The 19,544-nt window shown below is 38.5% G+C and overlaps 2 protein-coding genes across 2 annotated transcripts; both read right to left on the bottom strand.

Moving 5' to 3' along the window:
• Positions 1-1,976: 1,976 nt before the first annotated feature.
• oct2 (organic cation transporter 2) lies at positions 1,977-5,970 on the bottom strand. The gene is made up of 11 exons (XM_034675390.1): positions 5,566-5,970; positions 5,290-5,393; positions 5,015-5,169; positions 4,406-4,574; positions 4,198-4,315; positions 3,984-4,087; positions 3,678-3,892; positions 3,400-3,508; positions 2,814-2,926; positions 2,590-2,689; positions 1,977-2,025 (listed from the first exon to the last, which is right to left on the bottom strand). Exons 1-11 carry the CDS (start codon positions 5,968-5,970, stop codon positions 1,977-1,979), a joined length of 1,641 nt encoding a protein of 546 aa, XP_034531281.1.
• Positions 5,971-12,249: 6,279 nt separating this feature from the next.
• LOC117806444 lies at positions 12,250-17,610 on the bottom strand (the record flags this gene model as incomplete). Its single annotated transcript, XM_034675391.1, has 7 exons — positions 12,250-12,478; positions 13,609-13,746; positions 14,037-14,159; positions 14,373-14,487; positions 14,798-14,925; positions 15,018-15,063; positions 17,570-17,610. Coding segments are annotated over 7 exons (705 nt in total), but the record flags the coding sequence as incomplete, so codon positions are not given.
• Positions 17,611-19,544: the final 1,934 nt, after the last annotated feature.

Below are 19,544 nucleotides of genomic sequence, written 5' to 3' on the forward strand. Positions count from 1 at the left end.
CAGTCAGCACTATGTATGTAGGGCAGCTTTTGTTGGCTGCTCTGAAGCTTTCTGGGTAAAACTACAATGGAACAAAAGCTTCAACAAAAACAACTCTTAATTAGGTATACGCTAAAGCATTAAAGCTGAATAATCAAGGGTATTGTTGTCTGGATGTGAGAGGATTCAGAGAAGATGCTATTAACAGAAACTTGAATTTGGGAAACAGGAACACGGATACAGCACAATTCTTTTTATTTAGGTAAAAGTCAAAAGAAATGGAAGTATACAGTAACTCTGTCAAGGTTACATAACAACATACAAGTGTAGACACTGTAAAACTGCATCGTCTTCTTCATTGATTTGACTGATGCTGCCTCTCTGGAGGATCTCTAAACCCTCTCAGCTATGGAAGACAGATGTTCTAATCAAGAATTATTTTGACAAAGTTTATTACAAGTCCTTCAAGGTTGGATATCCCCAATACCAGGTTGAATTAGATGTATATGTTTACTTTTATGATGATGAAGTAACAAACACACTGAAATAACATGAAGCCCTTTAAATTTGGCACACTATATGTTTCCGAGCTGCTGAATCAAAACTACTGAAGGTCCGAGCTCAATATTATTAAGTTGATCAGCTGATAAGAATTGTATTTAAACTGGAAGAATGTGGCTCTTGAATCTAATGTAAGTCCATCAACAAAAATCTTGGACCCAGTTTTATATTTTGTAACTACAGGATACAATTAGGCTGAACTCCTGACCCTAACCCAGCAACATCTACAAATTGCTGTTTTAGCCTAATTAATTTGTGTCTGAGTGATCTATTTTGTTATTTGCAGAGGAAAATAGTGGTTCAAGAGAGTCTTCAAACTAGCTAACTACAAAAATATCACCAATAATTGAAAATGACCAGGAAACAAACCAGCATTAAGAAACCTTGAAAAGCAGTCAGGTACTCAAACTGTTTTAAATATCAAAGCAACGTTGATGCTGGTTGGGATCCACAAATTGGGAACCTCTACCTTCTGACATAGGAATAGAAAATCTATGTTGGGAAATGAACACTGTAACACTGAAGTTGATAGACTTTGTGTTGTTTTCTATCAACTGACATTGGTAATTATGGTAATCTCTATCACAGTTCTTTCATAGTCCCTTTGAATGGCTACCATGGACACAGTTGTACTTACAGTGTTGTATCAAGCTAGCAGAGTTGTGGAGAATTGTAATGGATTGTCAGAAACTATTTGGCTGAAATATCTTTATTCATTTTATCAGCCATTGGCAGATTCATCAAGAAATAAATTCTGGACCCTGAGCCAAGCCTTCAGTTAAAGCTCCTAGCCAAATACGCGGCTGAATATCAGAAGAATTATCCTAGAGCGCCTCAAGAGCCAAATTGTTGGGTTTCTAATAGCCACATGGTTGCATGGTTGGATCTTCATACATGAAAAAAACAAACCTAAGAACATTTTTCTTCTGATTTAATCAGTAGATATTATTAAAGATTACTTGCTAAGTAGCAGACATACAAAATACAGACAAAAGGTGCAAAAACAACAATCCTGCTGTTTCATAGTACATCAGTGTCAGCTTTTTATGTGATGTTCAATCAATCAATCAAGCTTTATTTATATAGCACCTTTCATACAAATAAAATGCAACCCAAAGTGCTTTACAGCGATTAAAAACATGTTAAATTGCATAACCCTAATATACGAAACCAAGGTGACATAAATCCCTCTATCTACATAAATATGATTGCACTGCTATAAATTAGAATTGTTGAGGTGTGAAGTTGTAAAGCTATGTCTGTCTTCAGTACATTTTTCATAACATCCTCTGTTGCATCCTCTCACTGTGCAAGTGTCTCGTTAACACCTTTAAGGTCTCAGTATATCAGGTGTAATGAAAGTGTGCAATAACAAACATAGTACTGGAAACACAATGCATATGTTCCAGTCATGATCCAGCTCTTGATGACCTGATTCATATAACCATGCCGTTTGTCTCTGCAACCTTTAACTTCTCCTTCCCCCTAAAAAAAACACAATTACAAAAAGAAGGATTAGACCGTGAACCTTCCTGCCCCACTTCTGTTTGGCACCTTCCCCGCCATCTTCCCCCTTCTTGACACCTTTTTCCTGTTGTGTTGGAAACACCTTTCAGCTTCATTTATTCACCTTTGCTTTTTCTGGTATACCTGAACCTTTGGAGACAGAGGTTTTTTTTTTTTCTGTCGTTGATTTCAATCAATCTTTGAACCCATCAGCTGTCAATGAATGAGAGTTTAGCCTCTGGAAGCAACAGTAGATTTTCTTGATTTCCTATTTGTTCAGGTTAGAAATCCAGGCCAAGACTCCCTTCTACATGTGCTAATTATTTTTTATAGTCTGACTAGCAATATAAGAAATGGTAATGGCATTGGGTAGAAGAGAGGAGTCATTGCCAGGAATGTGCAAATCGTATGCAAAATCTGTTCAGAGATTAGATTTTTATTCCCACTGTTGGCTGCACTTTCTATGAACTGCTTTAGATAGAAGCTTTAGCTAGTAAGGATAAAAAAATATATTATTGTGAAACTAATTTTAAATTGATTTACCCTCTTAGATTCTCCACCTCCTCGATGGTTTCTGGCAGTGCCAGTCCCTTCATCTCAGGTAACAAAGTCACTAATCCACTGTACAGCACCGACATCCCACCTAAAGCAACAAGGCATGATTCAGTCAGAAATCAACAGGCACACATTGGTGAGTTTGAATATTTCCTCATGTACTTTTTTACTTTAGAGTACTAGGGGTACTCAAGGATTGTGGCAGCAATTACCGTAAAGCAAAAGAGGAAGCTCCGTCCAGATACTGGCCAGTCTGTAGAGCAGAAATGGGGCTACAATGGCTCCGAAGTCACTCGCTGATGAACACACCGACACACCCAAATTTCTGTTGGAAATTAAAAGTTAATCTTTCAGAATCAAGTGAGACATTCAAAGTTTATTACCCTTGTGCTTTGTTTTTGAATAATGCTGGTCACGAAGCCCCAAATTTGATGCAAACTCTTAATTGAAGAACTGGCAGGGTATAATGTTTGCACCTCCTTTCTCCTTGCCTTTCATTCATGGTTGCATTTTGCCCTTTTCTCTTTGCCGACACTGTTTATCAATGGTTGTCTTTTCTTCTTCTTTTTCATGTTATTATTCAAACATTGGTGTTTTAAAACAACCAAGAAACTCACATGATAATATTCCTCAACATCTAATATTATAAGGGAATTGTAAGTGAGACAGTAGTAACAGAATGGACACAGGGCCTTTTCTGACCAGAGGATGTACTGCTCAGAAAGACCTAATAATACTGTGTAGTGTTTTACCTGTTCTCAGCTAATCCGACATTAATCGCCCATTATCAGTACTTACCTCAGAGGAGTTGGATACATCTCTGCGTTTGCAAAGTTCAGTGTCTCAAATCCAATGGCAACAGCAAGCCTCCCAATGGTTGCAATACATTTTTTCAACAAGTCAAAATCTGTGGTGCAGACAGAAGGGACAAAAAACATGAAATAAATTGGATCCAAATAAAAGCAACATCTCTTTACCAAACAAGAACTTGTATTTTCTACATCAACAATAATTTAGTGTAGAATAAAAATTCTGACGTGATCCAAATCTGTCATTGCACCGACGATTATTCTTACCCCTGGAGATGAAGGGGACAGCAAGACAGGCAGCACCAGCAGTTAAGTTGGTGATGGCCATAAGGGAGCGTCGACCAACTCTGTCGACCAGCAGGTAGAAGATGAGGCCGGTGGGAAGCTCCACCACAGCAGAGATAAAGAAATCCAAGTAAAGGTTGTCGCCTGTGATCCCCAGCCGCAGGATTAGGCCTTGAAACACAACAGTACTTGTAAACCTGCATGAGAACAATATCAAGAAGAAAAGCCTTTTTAGAAAAATACAACAACAACATAAGACAAAATGAATGTGAAATTATTCCAACTCACCAGGCGTAAATTAAAATGAGTGTGTTTTTTCTTACACTTGGTGTTCTAAATAAATCGGTCACTGATACAGGATTTACTGTTTTCTTCTCCTCCAGAAGAATTATCTAAAAAAATATCACATTCAGTGGTTAATTATATTTAAACACTTCCAGTTTTGCTTTAAAATAAATGATAATTCAAAAGGTGAACAAAGACATGAGCAATCGTTTCATACCTCTGGAAGATTAGGTGGTAAATATCTCCCATTGCGTTTTGCAATATCTGATACAACTTTCATGGCCTCTGCAGTTCTTTTTTGTGAGAGCAGCCATCGTGGAGATTCAGGCACAATCCTTAAAAACAAAAGCACATCTTGATTGGATTTAATATTGCAATGCAGATATATCAAACTGCCCCATGCAAAGGAGATCCCGTGTGTTTACCAGTGGTATGAGATAAACAGAATGCAGGGCAGACTCATGACCAGCTGCAGAATCTTCCAGGAGGACAGGAAATAAGCCAAGCCGGGCAGGATGACCATGCCGATGGAATAGAAAGTCCGACTCACCATGGATACAAATTTCCTGTTGTGTGATCCAAAGAACTCAATGACTGCACCAAAAAGAAAGGATGAATTTAATGACCTCAAAATGAAAAATGACGTTAAAAAAACATTCAAAGAGTGATTTGTGATTTTATTTACTAAGACATAAAATATTTTGTTATATACTTTTTTTTTTTAGCTGGAACAAATGATGCTACACTTGGCACTCTTGTGGCCCAGCAGGCAAGGAGAGCTCATACGTCATTGGGTACTGAAGTCCAAGGGAATCCTGATCTATGCTCAAGTCAGGCAGCATGGCATCAATAAGCTGCCAAGAGCGTGTTGTGTTTACTTATTCAGCCATGTGTTCCTGACTCCAGTGTTTGCAGTTCTGGTTGTTCAGTCGTATACGTGTATAAGGAAACGACTAAACATGGCAGCCAATTTTAACCCGTCAGTGCATATGTACTTAATTCCCCTCCTCTTGAGTTCTGAAGTTTGAGCATACCGAGTACATAGGTAGCTGTCCATGCTCCCTTTCCAAAAAATCCTTGCAGAAATCGAAAGGTGAGCAGTAGCGGGTACCATGGGGACAGCATCACGCCTAAACCTGAGATACCAAGGCCGAGCATCGATGCAATTAAACATGGCTTTCTGCCGAATCTGTAAAAAGACAGAGTATCATCAGTGTTATTGTCGGTGATTAAAGTAACTACATTTTTTTGTCATTGCTGATTAAAACTGTATGGAAGAAAAATAGAAACTGAACAGTGTATTGCAGACCTGTCAGCCAGGTATCCAGTGACAAAAGCTCCAACAAAAAAGCCCAGTGCCAGGAAAACTTGATTTAAATCAGCTAGCCAGGATCTCTCACAGACCAAAGAGAACTAGAAGAAAGAAAAGAGACAGATCTTTAAAGAAGTCAACTGATTTTGGATCGTTATTGGGGTAACTTTGACTAGAACTAAACAGCTTGATTGGGGAAATAGAAAAAAAAAACCAATATTAGGGGAGTCTCAAGTGTCAGAATTCAAACGTACAGAAAGAAATGAAACATACCTCAGAAATGATAGTGCTGTGGCTTTTATCAAACACCCATCCGCTGTCACAGCTCAGCAACTGGGTTTCATTAGAAGGCAGCAGCCAGGTCCCATCATTACATTTGTTCTGACTCTTGTCCACGGTCCAGTCCACGCCAAACCTCTCACACCTGCTGAAGGATCCTGACTGATCAGAGCGGGGAACAGTCATTTCCTGCACCTCGAGGTCTGTCCAGCCACATTTCTCCTGGAGACGCTCAGATTCAGGAATCCAACACCAGTGATCTGGAGTGTACCCTAAGAAAACAACCCCAACAAGAACAAAAGCAAAGACTACCAACGGTAAAGAGCCAAGCAAAACAATCCTCTTCTGGAAAGGCCCAAAGTCTCCTATGTGCTCGATGAGTTTGTTTACGTTTGCCATCTTTGTGAATGAACTAATGTCTTGTATGAGATGCTCTTGGGGGAAGCGGCTCCACTCTGAGAATGTCTAGGAGGAGGCACGTTTTTAAAGAAACCAGTGGGGGCTCCAGTGTTGACCAAAGTCCTCCTTTCTTTCTACTTATTAAGTTACTCGTCATCCTTCCAGGAAACTGAAGAGCAGGCTTCTCATCACATACTTGGCAATTAACAAAACCTATACACTCCTGGTGACCCTGAACTTCCCCTTCCTTCTGTCATCATACTGAGTCCAACAAGGATGAATTTACTCTGTGTGCCTCTTCTAGAACATCTTAGTCCAAAGTATTTATTCCCTGTCCACTTTTCAGGCCATAGCACTGGGATGCTTTCAGTTATTGCAATGCTAGTGCTTAGACTTGTCAGAGGACAACTGTGATCGTTAAAGACTGAACCATCTCAACAATAATCAGATTTCCCGAAAAATTTTGTGCAGACATTTAGATTCCAAGTTTTTTTTTTTTAATGTATAATAAGTAATTTCATTGAGTTTTTTTTAAAAACAGGAATAAAAACAAAGACAAAGCAAATAAAATGGACTATGACAACTTTAGATAAAATAAGTAAATATGTAAATAAATACAAAAAAATAATACAAATAAATAAAAATAAATGAATAAATGAAAGTGGTTGGCAGGAAACAGTGGGCATTTACATTTATGTTTTTATTTACATTTATGTTTGCATTTACAAATTAAGGGCAATTCCCATCCATTCTTCACAGGGTAACGTTGCTTCCCCCAGTCTTAAAGTCAATGAAGCTGTCCCGTTGTTCTGTAATCATATCGTTTCTGGAGTTTAATTCCCCCAACATCTTCTCCCATGAAGCAACTCCTGTCATCATTTCGATTCAAAGTCAACTTAAACTTAGTGTCACAAAAATGTGTTGTTCCTTGTTTTTAGAGTTTGGACGACATTTTACTGCAGTGCTGTGAAATTCACTACTGCCAATCCTCATCCTTTACTTGCAAAGCTAGCAACACCCCCCCCTCTGGGACATTTATGCACTGATTCTATCTTAAACAAACATCTTAGCTCAGCCATCCATAACTTGAAATGTGTTCACTTCTGTTCAGATCAGAAATCATCAATGTTGCTAACTAGATGCTGCAGCTAGAATTAAACTTCAACAGGGCTTCAACACTATTTTTTATTTTAAATTTCAACAGGAAAAAGGAGCATTACTTAATCTGAAAGGTGCAGTGCCTTGTTTATAACATTATGTCAGCTTTAAGCATATTTCACTGACTCAGTGGGCCAAATTAGATTAATGTGTAAAACACAGTAGACCTATATATGGTAAGAACATAGCATGATATAAACATTAACTTAAAATTGTACTTGGGCAACAAGGTGTACTATAAGCCTGGTTACTCTTTCCCTGATAGAACTGAGATGGACTTTTTGTCACGTGGTTTCCAAGAAATGTGGCTTGTTCATTATCCTTTTTTGAGCTTGAACAATGTGATGCATTGTGCACGTGTCAATCCAAAGAATCTCTCTTGCTCGAGTCAAGACCCTTTAGTTTCATCTTAAAGAATAAGCCTCATATCTGTTTTTCCTTAAACAACTTGGTACACTCCAGAACCTCAGACAGAGCTGCAGTCAATACATTTGCTTTCACAGGAGGTCATTCAAGTTCCAGATCCTGTAAGAATGTTTGGGTGAACCAATGTGCAAGATACTTAGATATGTCTTATTGGGACTTAAAGCTGCTGTTGGTAGGAATGGTATAAAAAAACGTTACTTTTTTCCTGCTGGGTTTGGAGAAAAGGTCATGATACCCATCGGTACTCATCGGTAAGTGGAGTAATTTGAGACTGTTGCGAAATCACTGCGTTATCCAATGCCTTTGTGTAAAGCAATGTTATTATTCCCCTCGTTCCCTTTATGACGGACCAATCAGAGCTAATCTCCAATCCTCTGTCCTGATTGGTTAAGGGGCGGCCCCTACCATGTCCTCCGATTGGTTATGAGTCCGGCACTATCATGACTGCACACGCCCATCTGTGTTGAGGGGCTAAGAGGAAATCTGGTTGGGAGGGAGAGTGTTGACATTCGAAGTCCCTCTCTCTGAACAGATGTTTACTCTGTGACTACCAACAGCAGCTTTAAGGTTTAAATATGTTCATCTTTGGATAATTTGTATTAGTTAAGTGATTAAAGTCGTTCATATTAATGAATTGGAATCTTTAAAGTATAACTTATTTTGCTTAATTGGGACCTCCAGGAGAGCTCATGTTTTCAGTAAGGGTGAAAAAGTAGCATAATTACAATCAGCGACTTTTAGCTTTAAAGCTATGTTAATGACCATACTTCCTAGGAGTTTTCACACACTCTTTGTTCAAAATGCTGAAAGATCGCCACAGCATTTGAATTAATTTCCATGAAATGTGGTTCCAACTTTCATGGTCCCCAGAAGCTTTGTCCCTAAAACTTGGTTTTTACTAGCATCACTCTAGCATATTGTCTTTTGGTTTTTCCTTGATGTATCTATGAAAATGATTTGTCAAGAATATTGTTATAGGCTTTCATGGTCCCCAGTGGATGAAAACTACCAACTTTGTATTCTCCTTGTATTATTCATTAAAATTGACTGTCCTTCTTAGTGGATTGTTTTGGGACTGCACAATATATTGTTTAACCATTGCAAATGGGATGTGCAATAGTCATACTACAGGGCTTTTTATAGCAAAGATTTGACTTTAAACACATGATGCTGCCTTTCTTTTGGTGCATAATGCAAAACAAGTCACTAATTCTCACCTACAAGAAAATTCTGTTCAGCCCTCCATTAGATCGCCAACCAATCCAACCGCTGAGCGCTAGAGTCTGCATGTCACATGACTGTAAATAAGCACATGACGCTGCTGCTGGCAGATATTAAAGGAGACATATCACGCTTTTTTCATCAATATATATTGGTCTAAGAGGTCCCCAAAACATGTCTTTAAAGTTTATGCTCAAAAAAACACTTTGAAATCAGATTTTGGCATGCCTGAAAAGTCCTCTTCTTCATTCCTCATCAGAACAGTCTGTTTTCTCTCTGACCACGCCCCCTCAGGAAGTGGATGTGCCTCGGCTCTCCAGCACGTTGATCTAATGTTTACATGTTGGCTGAATATACACGGCTGCTCAGAGATCACGTTACTTCAACCCTCTGAATCTGATCCTGAATCTGATCCTGACAGAGAGGCGCCTGTAGCAGGACCTTTCTGAACGATTGGTCACAGATTTAGTGTTTCTTGTTGTTTCATTTATCAGTATGTAGACGTGTGTCTTGGTACACAGCTACGAACATGTAGCTATGTGGCTATGCTAACTAGCGCTAGCACTTATCCATGATAAATAAAAATCATCCACTAGATCTTCAAATCTGCAGACGTGGGGAGTAAAACCGACCTCTGCCAGAGAGGCAGCGGGACCTTTCTGAAGGATTGGTCACAGATTTAGTGTTTCTTGTTGTTTTATTTGCAGTATGTCGACGTGTGTCTTGGTACACAGCTACAGCTACAGCTACGAACATGTAGCTATGTGGCTATGCTAACTAGCTCTAGCACTTATCCATGATAAATAAAAATCATCCACTAGATCTTCAAATCTGCAGACGTGGGGAGTAAAACCGACCTTTGTGTTTATTAAGACAGCCTACAACTAGCATGCCTCCCTCCTAAGCTCCTTGTTAGCACACATTTGTGCAGGTAATGAAAAACGGAGGGGGGATTCAGTATTATTTTATACAGTCTATGGGCTGAACAAGCTCTGAGCTCTGACTCCGTGACAGACCGGATATTGTTGTTACGTAACAAAAACACGGAAGTCTGAAACGGCTCGTTTCACACACATTTACAGAAAGGTGGAGAAATCAAAACAGGGGCAGAATGGATTTTTTTCATTCTCGGGGGGTTTGTAGACATGTCAGGGAAACATATTTCAGGTAGAGAACCATTAAAAAGTCCATTTTGCATGATATGTCACCTTTAAGTTAGGCAAGGCATCTTTCAGTGCATGTCGTCCCATTGTAGCCACAGATGCAGGCTGTCCACAGGGTTATGCTGTGATACTAATTGAAAAGTGGCTACATCTAAAGTATAGTATTGCATCAGTCACAGGCAAGGTTCAAGGTTCAATGTTCATTTATTGTCATTCAGTCACATTTAAAAACATGAAGGAACGAAACACATTACTCAGGTCCAGCAGCATACAGAATAGATACCAAGCTAAAAGTAGACTCTACAAATAAAGAAATAAATATATAACCTCAAGCCTACAGTAAGTAAATATAAAAACGTAGTTTAGAACCAGCGAGAAAGTGCAGTAATGTGTGTATGCAGTCACAGCAGTAAAGTGCAGAGAACAGACCTAAAGACAGTTCACAAGTCTCACAGCTTCTGGAAAGAAGCTACACCTTAGCTTCGTTGTTCTGGCTTTTAGGCTGCGCAGCCTTCTGTCTGAGTGCAAGATGCTGAGCTTTCATTTCCAAAAGCTTTTGTTAAAGGTCCGCGGGGGGCACAGGAGCTTGGCGTGTCAGGTCCCTTGTCATTCAAAGCCTATGACAGGATAACTAGGGATTGGTCTAAGCTTGAGCCAGCCTTAAGCCTTAAGCTTTATCAAACAGGTATGTTGTAAGCCTACTCTTAATAGTAGAGGGGTGTCTGCCTACCAGACCTTGACTGGCAATGATTCCAAAGGAGAAAGGCCTGATAACCGAAGGCTCTACCTCCCATACTACTTCAAGGATCTTAACTTTATTCTAGTTTTTATAGGAAGCTATGGAAACAAAGCTAACTAAGGAGACATTTAATCTCTTTTGCTAATTTTGGTCAATACCAGAGCTGCAGCATTTTGGACCAACTGAATAGACATTTGAGGCTTATCAGTGCAACCTGCTTATCCATAATTGCAAAAATCCAATTTAAAATATATGAAATAATAATCTGCTTTAAAGAAATTGTCAAACCCCTGTTACATAGCTGACCCAGTTTTCACCGTGTGATCCACAGACGTGAAGGTGTACACTTTAGGGCTTGAAGTCGTCATCATGAAATACAATAATATAAACATTAACCAAACCGGAGCACTGGAGAACAGTAGAAGTTCAACCCAGACATTTTTCTGAGAAATGTACCCATGAGTGTGACACACTTGGTACATGTGACGCTGCATATTAACCTATACACAGTGCCTGTCTTATATGTCCTATCTGCCCCCAAAAATGTTACATGATTTGTAATCTGAACCTCTCTATATTTGTTATTTTTTATTACACTTTGGTTAGATTAAATATATTGCTTTTCTGTGCACTTATTTGTTATCTGAATTGCTTTTTCTTTAAATACCAAATATCTTGAGCCTTGAATGATCCTTGTACATTGCTGAAGACTCTCTTATGTTCGTCAAGAGCCTCAGAAATGAGAGGATTTATAGCTTTGTCACACTTGAGAAAATAATCCATAATTATTGTGAAAATTAATCACCTAAGAAAAAAGAAACGTGTGTAAAAAAGTGTAGCATATTATTGTCTGTTGTGCTGTTTAAATTTTTATATCATTACACACCACCTTTGCAACCATCTGCCAACCTTACATACTACCTTTATAGCTTTGATGTATTTTTTTGTGGTTTGCGAGTAGATAAGGCACCTTCATGCACAACATAAAGAGGAGCAATTCATTATTTTCCTATTTGCTGTAAATGGGGTTTCATTGTGCCCTGTTTCCATAAAAACCCCATACCATAAAAAGCATAGATATTTCTCAGTGAGGTCAAGCATTGGTTTCTAAAGAGGGCTTTTGAAGCCAAACAATGGCGGTTACCATATTGGAAATGTTGCCTTGACCAAACTTCAGTCAACCTAGATCCAGACAAAGAGGTGCAGCTGAGGCAAGTCAGTTGGCTGCGCTTCTTAGTCCTAATAGCTTCAAACATAGGAGTCATATAAAGAAATCACCCCTCGTACAGAATAAATAGATTGGCTATTTGCACCTAGCTGTAAACATGTTTAATGTTGCTGTAAAAAAAAAGGGCATTTTAACATGAGGTGTTAATGGGATGTCTTTGGCTTTAGCAGCCAGCCTCAAGCTGAAACTCTTGGAACTGCACTTCTGCACTTCTGCATCAGCTTCATTTTTCAACGCATCATTCATCTTTATATTGAGATTTATGTGTTAACTTTTAAAAGTGAGCACAGTCAGAAACTCAACAAGATGAGACCTTTTTTTTAAATCTTGCTTTAAACTGATTGTAACAATATATGGCAAACCATGCAGATTGTCATAGCGGTAAGGAAACAAATAGTTTTTTCATCTGAAATCACAGGTTTCTGTTTCTATTGTTCAGTGTTGTGCACAAAGGAAGCTTTATCTTTGTAAGACAGATACAATGTCTTCCACTGGGGGTCTGTCTATGGGGCTCTGACAGCAGTGAGAGAACAGCACCCTCCCATGTTCGTCCAAAACAAAGTTGCCTCCCAGCTGAAAAACACAGATAACAATCAAAGGGTTATTTTATGAGGATCACAAAGATAAGCTGTACATATTTATGTAAAAATGTGACTGTTGTGAGAGATTAAAAATAAAGTGTAGAATTTCTAAGAAAAATATCTGAACTTAAAGGTGACATATCACGCTTTTTTCATCAACATATATTGGTCTAAGAGGTCCCCAAAACATGTCTTTAAAGTTTATGCTCAAAAAAACACTTTGAAATCAGATTTTGGTCTGCCTGAAAAACCCTCTTCTTCAGTCCTCCTCAGAACACTCTGTTTTCTCTCTGACCACGCCCCCTCAGGAGGTGGATGTGCCTCGGCTCTCCAGCACGTTGATCTAATGTTTACATGTTGGCTGAATATACACGGCTGCTCAGAGATCACGTTACTTCAACCCTCTGAATCTGATCCAGAATCTGATCCTGACGGAGAGGCGCCTGCAGCAGGACCTTTCTTAAGGATTGGTCACAGATTTAGTGTTTCTTGTTGTTTTATTTGTCAGTATGTCGACGTGTGTCTTGGTACACAGCTACGAATATGTAGCTATGTGGCTATGCTAACTAGCGCTAGCACTTATCCATGATAAATAAAAATCATCCACTAGATCTTCAAATCTGCAGACGTGGGGAGTAAAACCGACCTTTGTGTTTATTAAGACAGCCTACAACTAGCATGCCTCCCTCCTAAGCTCCTTGTTAGCACACATGTGTGCAGGGAATGAAAAACGGGGGAGGGATTCAGTATTATTTTATACAGTCTATGGGCTGAACAAGCTCCGAGCTCTGACTCCGTGACAGACCGGATATTGTTGTTACGTAACAAAAACACTGAAGTCTGAAACAGCTCGTTTCACACACATTTACAGAAAGGTGGAGAAATCAGAACAGGGGCAGAATGGATTCTTTTCATTCTCGGGGGGTTTATTTGACATACCAGGGACACATATTTCAGGTACAGAACCATTAAAAAGTCCATTTTGCATGATATGTCACCTTTAATGTTCATTTTGCTTTATGACCCAAAAATGTCAAAACAAACTGATATGCACAGCTGGTTGTGACAACCCTTCTTTTGCTGCTTCTTTGTTTGTACATGAATCAAGGTATATTATTGTACCTGAAACATGTCGTCTTGTATTGAGGGCAGCCCTCTGGGAAACTCCATATTGTCCACCACGTATTCAGCATAGAGCAGCATGTTCCTGAAGTTCAGAACTTTCTTCAGAGACGCTCCCAGGCCGAAGGCAGTGTATATCTACAAAACCCAACAGACTTGTTAGATGTTAAATTGGATTATCACAAAGTCAGGATTTTAAACTTCGTCCCAGTGCTATGAAATTAGTAATCAATACCTCTCTAACCCACATTTAAAAAATTGTGCAGACCTACTAAAACATATATCTCTTAATTATCACTTATGACCTGTCGAGGTTTCGCTTTGTATCTATATTTTGATTTTTTTTGGTGACATCTTTGGCCCTCATCCTATGGGCAGTTGTGCGATCAAGTGTTTAGTATGAAGTGTGTGCTCTGTTGACCTCTGACCTTCCTGTCAGAGTCCAGCAGCATGTCATACTGACAGCCAGTCTCCCGCAGCCAGTGTAAAGCTCCCTCCTGACACCCAAATGAAAGGACCACCACTTGAATTGAGTGTGCGTTCAGGGACTGCTGAAAAATCGTAATATACAGACTGAGTCAACTTACATGAAGCATATAGCTGATTGGATTTTAATTGTATGCCTGCAGTGTTAACCAGTGAGGAATAATTTACTCAGGATTCACTGAACATGAACTAACAGCAGCTTACAGGGCAGTGAGCCAACGTAACTGAAGAAAATGTGATCTGTAATAAACATCATGTATGCAGTCTTTCTGGGTTACCTGGTTTTTCTCCAGATCTTTGAGATGGAGACGGCAGAGTAGACAGGAGAACTGACGGATCAACACCAGCAGGATCTTTTTACCTCTCCCAAAATATTTCTCTAATGTTACTGCTCTGCAAGTCACACAGAAACAGTCAAATACATAACACTGCTAACAAAAAGACTTCCTGTCATATTTTTTCTTCAACTTTTCATGAGTTTAAATAAAAAATTACTAACAAGGGTATCAAAAACGGTGTGATGGAACATTAACAATACCTATCCGTTTACTGTGCATAGAGCAAGTCTTAGATTGTTTATTTATGCCTTTATAACATGAAAGCAAAGACAAAAAGGTTTTTTATTTAGTACAGTTTAAACTGGTAAAGTCTCTGGCTTTACTCCACAAGTATAAGTATGTGAAATAAAAAAAATGCAACATACTCTCCTGTTCTGGCGTCAGTTAGAGGTGTATCAGGTGAAAAGCATTTTATCTGTGAAGTACCATCCAATCTTTTAGCACTCAGTTGTAACTCATCATCCAAATGTTGCAGAAAGGCATCCCACTGCACCTGCAGTACATCGGCCACAGTTGGTAAAAGCTCATCACTCAGACAGTGTCTCCGGTAAGAATGTTTGAAAAATATCTGATTCAGGAACTCACTTCTAATTCCTGAAAGTCCTGCACAGCGTCCTGTAGAGCAGCACAGCTGGAGAAGCAATAAAACATGTTTGTTTAACTGTTAGTGGGCTGTGATTGTGAGTTGCATCACAAAGTTACTCTCTTTGTAGTCTTTTTTTACTCTGTCATTCTTTCAGCTCCAGTAGCTTTAGTGAGTGAGTACAACTCATCTCCTGCTTTTGAAATTGTAATTCAGAGTGTAAAATATAAAATCAGATATGTTCAAAAAACTTAATGAAAGTTATTTCCTAAAGGGGAGGGCCGACTTAGTCTCTTATAATAGTTCAGCTTAGTCTTTTCCTCATTGTTGCAAGTTTTTGGTGCAAATTCTCAGTGTATGGGAGGCTACTATAAAAAGTTGGAATGGGTTGTGGCTTTCAGATATTCTGATGTTTGTTTGACTTAAAAATAATTGAATATTTTGTTTGGTCCTTTGAAAGTGAACAAAAATAAGGTAAAGTGCAGATTTTGCAAGTAAAAACATATCTAGATCATATGTATACATACCAAACGATCATATCTACAACATCTATACACAGTCATGAGTCTCTCTCTCCCCTTATGTCTGCGTGGGCGGTCAAAGGGTGGAGAGGACTACCTAAATAATAGTGGAATCGTCCCTGCTGACTTTTAGGCAGTACTTTTGCTTGAAATGCCCATCGCTGATAAAAAACTTAAATGTTCTAGTATTATGTGTGTTATGTTTTAGGGTACATTTACCATGTAGTGGCAACTGGACCACTGTTTATAATAATTTTTGGCATTTGTGGCATTATTACAGCCAAAAGAGTTATTTAATCACCAAGCCTTAAATCCAAATTGATAACTTGTGTCAAGTCTACCCAGAGGAACATTTTACTGCTCAAGACTTTCTCTTCTAAGTCTCTGGAGACAATATTGAGATTCTCACTTCAGCCTCATTCAAGTTTCAAATTGTTCTCATTCATTTCTCATTAGTTTCTCCTAGAAATTCACTAGGAGAAATAGTTGAGACCATGACGTGAGTCTTATTTGAGACTTAAATGAGAGATCTCATTAATGGCTCATTTTCTTCTCCTTTTTTAAAATACATTTTTGGCCTTTATTTGACAGGACAGCTGAAGTGAGACAGGATATGTAGGGAGTAGTGAGCGGGGGAAGACATGTAGGAAACGGTCGACCAGCCGGGAATCGAACCGACAACCCCTCCGACGAGGACTGTAGCCTCTGTATGTGGGGCGCTTAGACTGCTAGGCCACCAGTGCTTCCACCAATCCATCCCTTTAACTGTAGTAATCTGGCTAAATCTGGTCAGCCCTTTTGCGGCCCACATTTTAAATAAATCACCATACCTGGTATGAAATCTCTATCTTTTGCAATTTCTCTCAAATCCACTAAATCTTTGTGAAGTTGTTTTGTTCCAAACAGACTTGTAAAGGTGGGACCATATTGTGAAGTCAAAAAAGAAATCATTTGACATCTAAATAACTGATCTTGCAAGTGGTTCAAATGTTTGAATGAGAATTGTAAGTTTGAGGACAATTACATTGAAATCTTAATTTTGCAGGGCACTATAAATGTTCATGAAAAGATGAGCTCAGGCTCCTTCTTTGCTCCATCTGAGCTCAACTTGAGACACAAACACTGAGTCTGACAAAAACAAATGGATGAGGTTAGATTGAGACAATTGAGAGAGCTCCCTGATTTCTCCACCTGAGCTCAAAAGGAGTCACAACACTTGAGAAATATCTGAGAATCATTTCAGATTTTGATGAGATCTCCTTTTGAACTGAAAGGGAGACTAAGCTGAGACTTTTTGAAACTTTTTTTCTGGAGGCAAGAATGAGAAACAGGAGACATAAGCTGTAGTCTCATTTTGCTTTCAAACAGATCTCATTGTTGTCTAGGAGACAGAAATGAAACACTTTTGAGATCTCTTCTCTAAATTTCTTTTCCTATGGGTATAGTCCAAAAGCAAATAAAAAGGATTGATTTACTGTCAATTGATACCAAAAACACAGATTATCATTATTAAAATGCTTGATTTAGGGAGTGTTCAGTGTTCATTTTAAATGTAGGGGTGTAGATAAATTGATTTGGGAAATTAGACCGAACTGTTTCAGCTCCGGGTCTTACTCTGTCTTTTTTCTCCAAAGGTCCTCTGCTTCCTTTTTTCTTTTAACGGACAAACTGTGATAATGGAAACAGACAGAAGTTAATATCTTATCTTCCGACGTCAACACAGAATGTGTGCTGCTCAGTGGTGTTCATAACCTTCTGTACAAAGCTGCGCCGGCTTCAATCAGACCCAGCAGAGACTGTTGTTGCTCTATGCAGAGTTTCTGCCTGATAAATTCATCGAGTGAGCCTGTGTTAGATAAAGTCACTCAAGTTAGTATGTAACAGTGTTGAGTTTGTCTTGTACTGTATGTGTAATGATTGATAAGCCCCACTACTCATGATATAATCTGAAAATGCTCAAATTATCAAACATGGTATCTGCATGTTTCTGTTTACATGAATCACCAGTCTGGCCCGGTGATAATGCTGCCTACCTTCCTTGCTCTCCGTCTTGGCGAGGTCCAGCAGAGTTTTTCCAATTTCAACAAAAGCTGTGAGAGCTTTAACACAAGGTGCTGCAGTGGCGTCTGCTCTGTTGGCCATTTCCCGCTTCAGTGTGGTTCAGTAGTCGTTTCATAAGATTATGCAACATGTTATCAGTGCACCAGAGTAAAACAATCTGTGCTTTCTCTCAAAGTCCACCCTGCGTTAATGGGCAAATAAAAGATTTGCTATTGAAGCTCAGTTTAAGGATTGTTCCACTGATATTACACATGAAGATTAGTTTACTGAATAAGAGGAAGCAGTTTATGAGGATTGTGATGCACTCTTGGGCTCTGGATAGAGCTCTAATCATTCATAGAAAATAGGTAAAGAAAACATAATTACTCATCATTTGAGTTTTTGTAGGTTGACCTATCTTTTGCTATTGTACCTTTAACAATCATTTATCGCAGGTTGGAGTAATTGTACTGTTTTATTTCTTAGTACAAGTCAGCTGTGTTTTATGGAAGGCCTAAGTGGACATGCATCCATTTATTTCATTTCCTCTATTTTCCTGTGATCAAGAGATCATTTAAGTTGCTTTCTCAAGTTCACAAACATCAATTTCTTCACTGATTTCCTCAGTAACTTTTTTTAGATTGCAAGTTAATCATCAGGTTACTATGAGAAAACAGTCTTTGTTATAAAAATGGTAATGAGATAAATTAACCTGTTTTTTATTCCAGAGATAATGATAAAAATAAGTTGAGATCTTGTTGAGCCGCATTTTGTAATAACGGTGCATTTTGTAATAAACGTCCAAAATGTAATAACTTTTTCATTTCATTTTGTAATAAGCCGCATTTTGTAATAAACTGCCGCATTTTGTAATAAACTGCCCCAAAGCATTTTGTAATACATTTTGCCGCATTATGTAATAAGTTATTACATTTTGAGAAGATTATTACAAAATGCGGCTTTATTACAAAATGAAATGAAAAAGTTTTTACATTTTGGACGTTTATTACAAAATGCACCGCTATTACAAAATGCGGCTCAACAGATCTCAAGAAAAAAACCTGACATTATTCATCATCGCAGGAAAACAATCTGACATTATTCATCATCGCAGGAAAACAACCTGCATGTCCACTTTGGGCTTCCGTAGAGTTGCAATACATTTCCACTTACTATGATTTTCCAATTTAGTTTGCACATTAGTGGCAGCATGCAACATATTACCTTAAGTAATTGTTTCATATGGCATAATTCTCTCTGTATACGGATTATAAACTAACCTTAAAGGAAAACTGAAGTGCACATTGGATGTATGGTAAAAAGAAACTTGCCAAGTAGTTGCAAATGATCTGCATAGATAAAGGCCATGGAAGACATTGGCTTTGTTGTGATGGAAACACTAATACAACAAGCTCCAGCCTTAGTAATTTATCAAAATACTACAGTACCCATGAGCCTCTGCTGTTGACTATATGGAAAAGAAGTTTCAGGTGTGAATAAAAATGTTTTAGGATTTGAATTGTATCAAACTTGATGGACGTCTCTTGCTGAAATGCACCTTGGGAACAATATTTCTCAAGTTAAGACTCTATTTAGCTTTACAAACTTTTACCTTGACTGTGAATAAAACAACCACATTTATAGAGTTATTAATATTTGTTCTGGTGGTTAATCAGTTGAGCTCTAGACTAGTCTATGCTTCGTTTGAGAGTTCAGCCGCTCTGCTCCCCAACTCTGAAACTCTCACCCACCTGACCTCCATGACACTGACTCACTCCCACATTTTAAATCCAAACTCAAAACCCATCTGTTTAAACTGGCTTACTCCATCTGACCACAACTCCACTGTCCATTATTTTAAAACTTTTTAAATTGTATTTTAATAACTGTTTGTTATTTAAAATCGGTTTGTTTTAATGATGTAAGGGGACCTTGAGTGTCAAGAAAGGCGCCTATAAATAAAATGCA

The sequence above is a fragment of the Notolabrus celidotus genome, chromosome 22 (genome assembly GCF_009762535.1).
Source record: "Notolabrus celidotus isolate fNotCel1 chromosome 22, fNotCel1.pri, whole genome shotgun sequence".
Classification (NCBI taxonomy): domain Eukaryota; kingdom Metazoa; phylum Chordata; class Actinopteri; order Labriformes; family Labridae; genus Notolabrus; species Notolabrus celidotus.

Bases quoted from the DNA above. Each gene is read 5' to 3' on its own strand.
- oct2 (XM_034675390.1), bottom strand. From the start codon at position 5,970: ATGGCAAACGTAAACAAACTCATCGAGCACATAGGAGACTTTGGGCCT. The intron at 5,170-5,289 runs GTCTGCAATACA...GTCTTTTTACAG, and splicing joins ACTGGATACCTGGCTGACAG to ATTCGGCAGAAAGCCATGTT. The intron at 4,575-5,014 runs GTATGCTCAAAC...TTTTTGGTGCAG, and splicing joins GACAGCTACCTATGTACTCG to TCATTGAGTTCTTTGGATCA.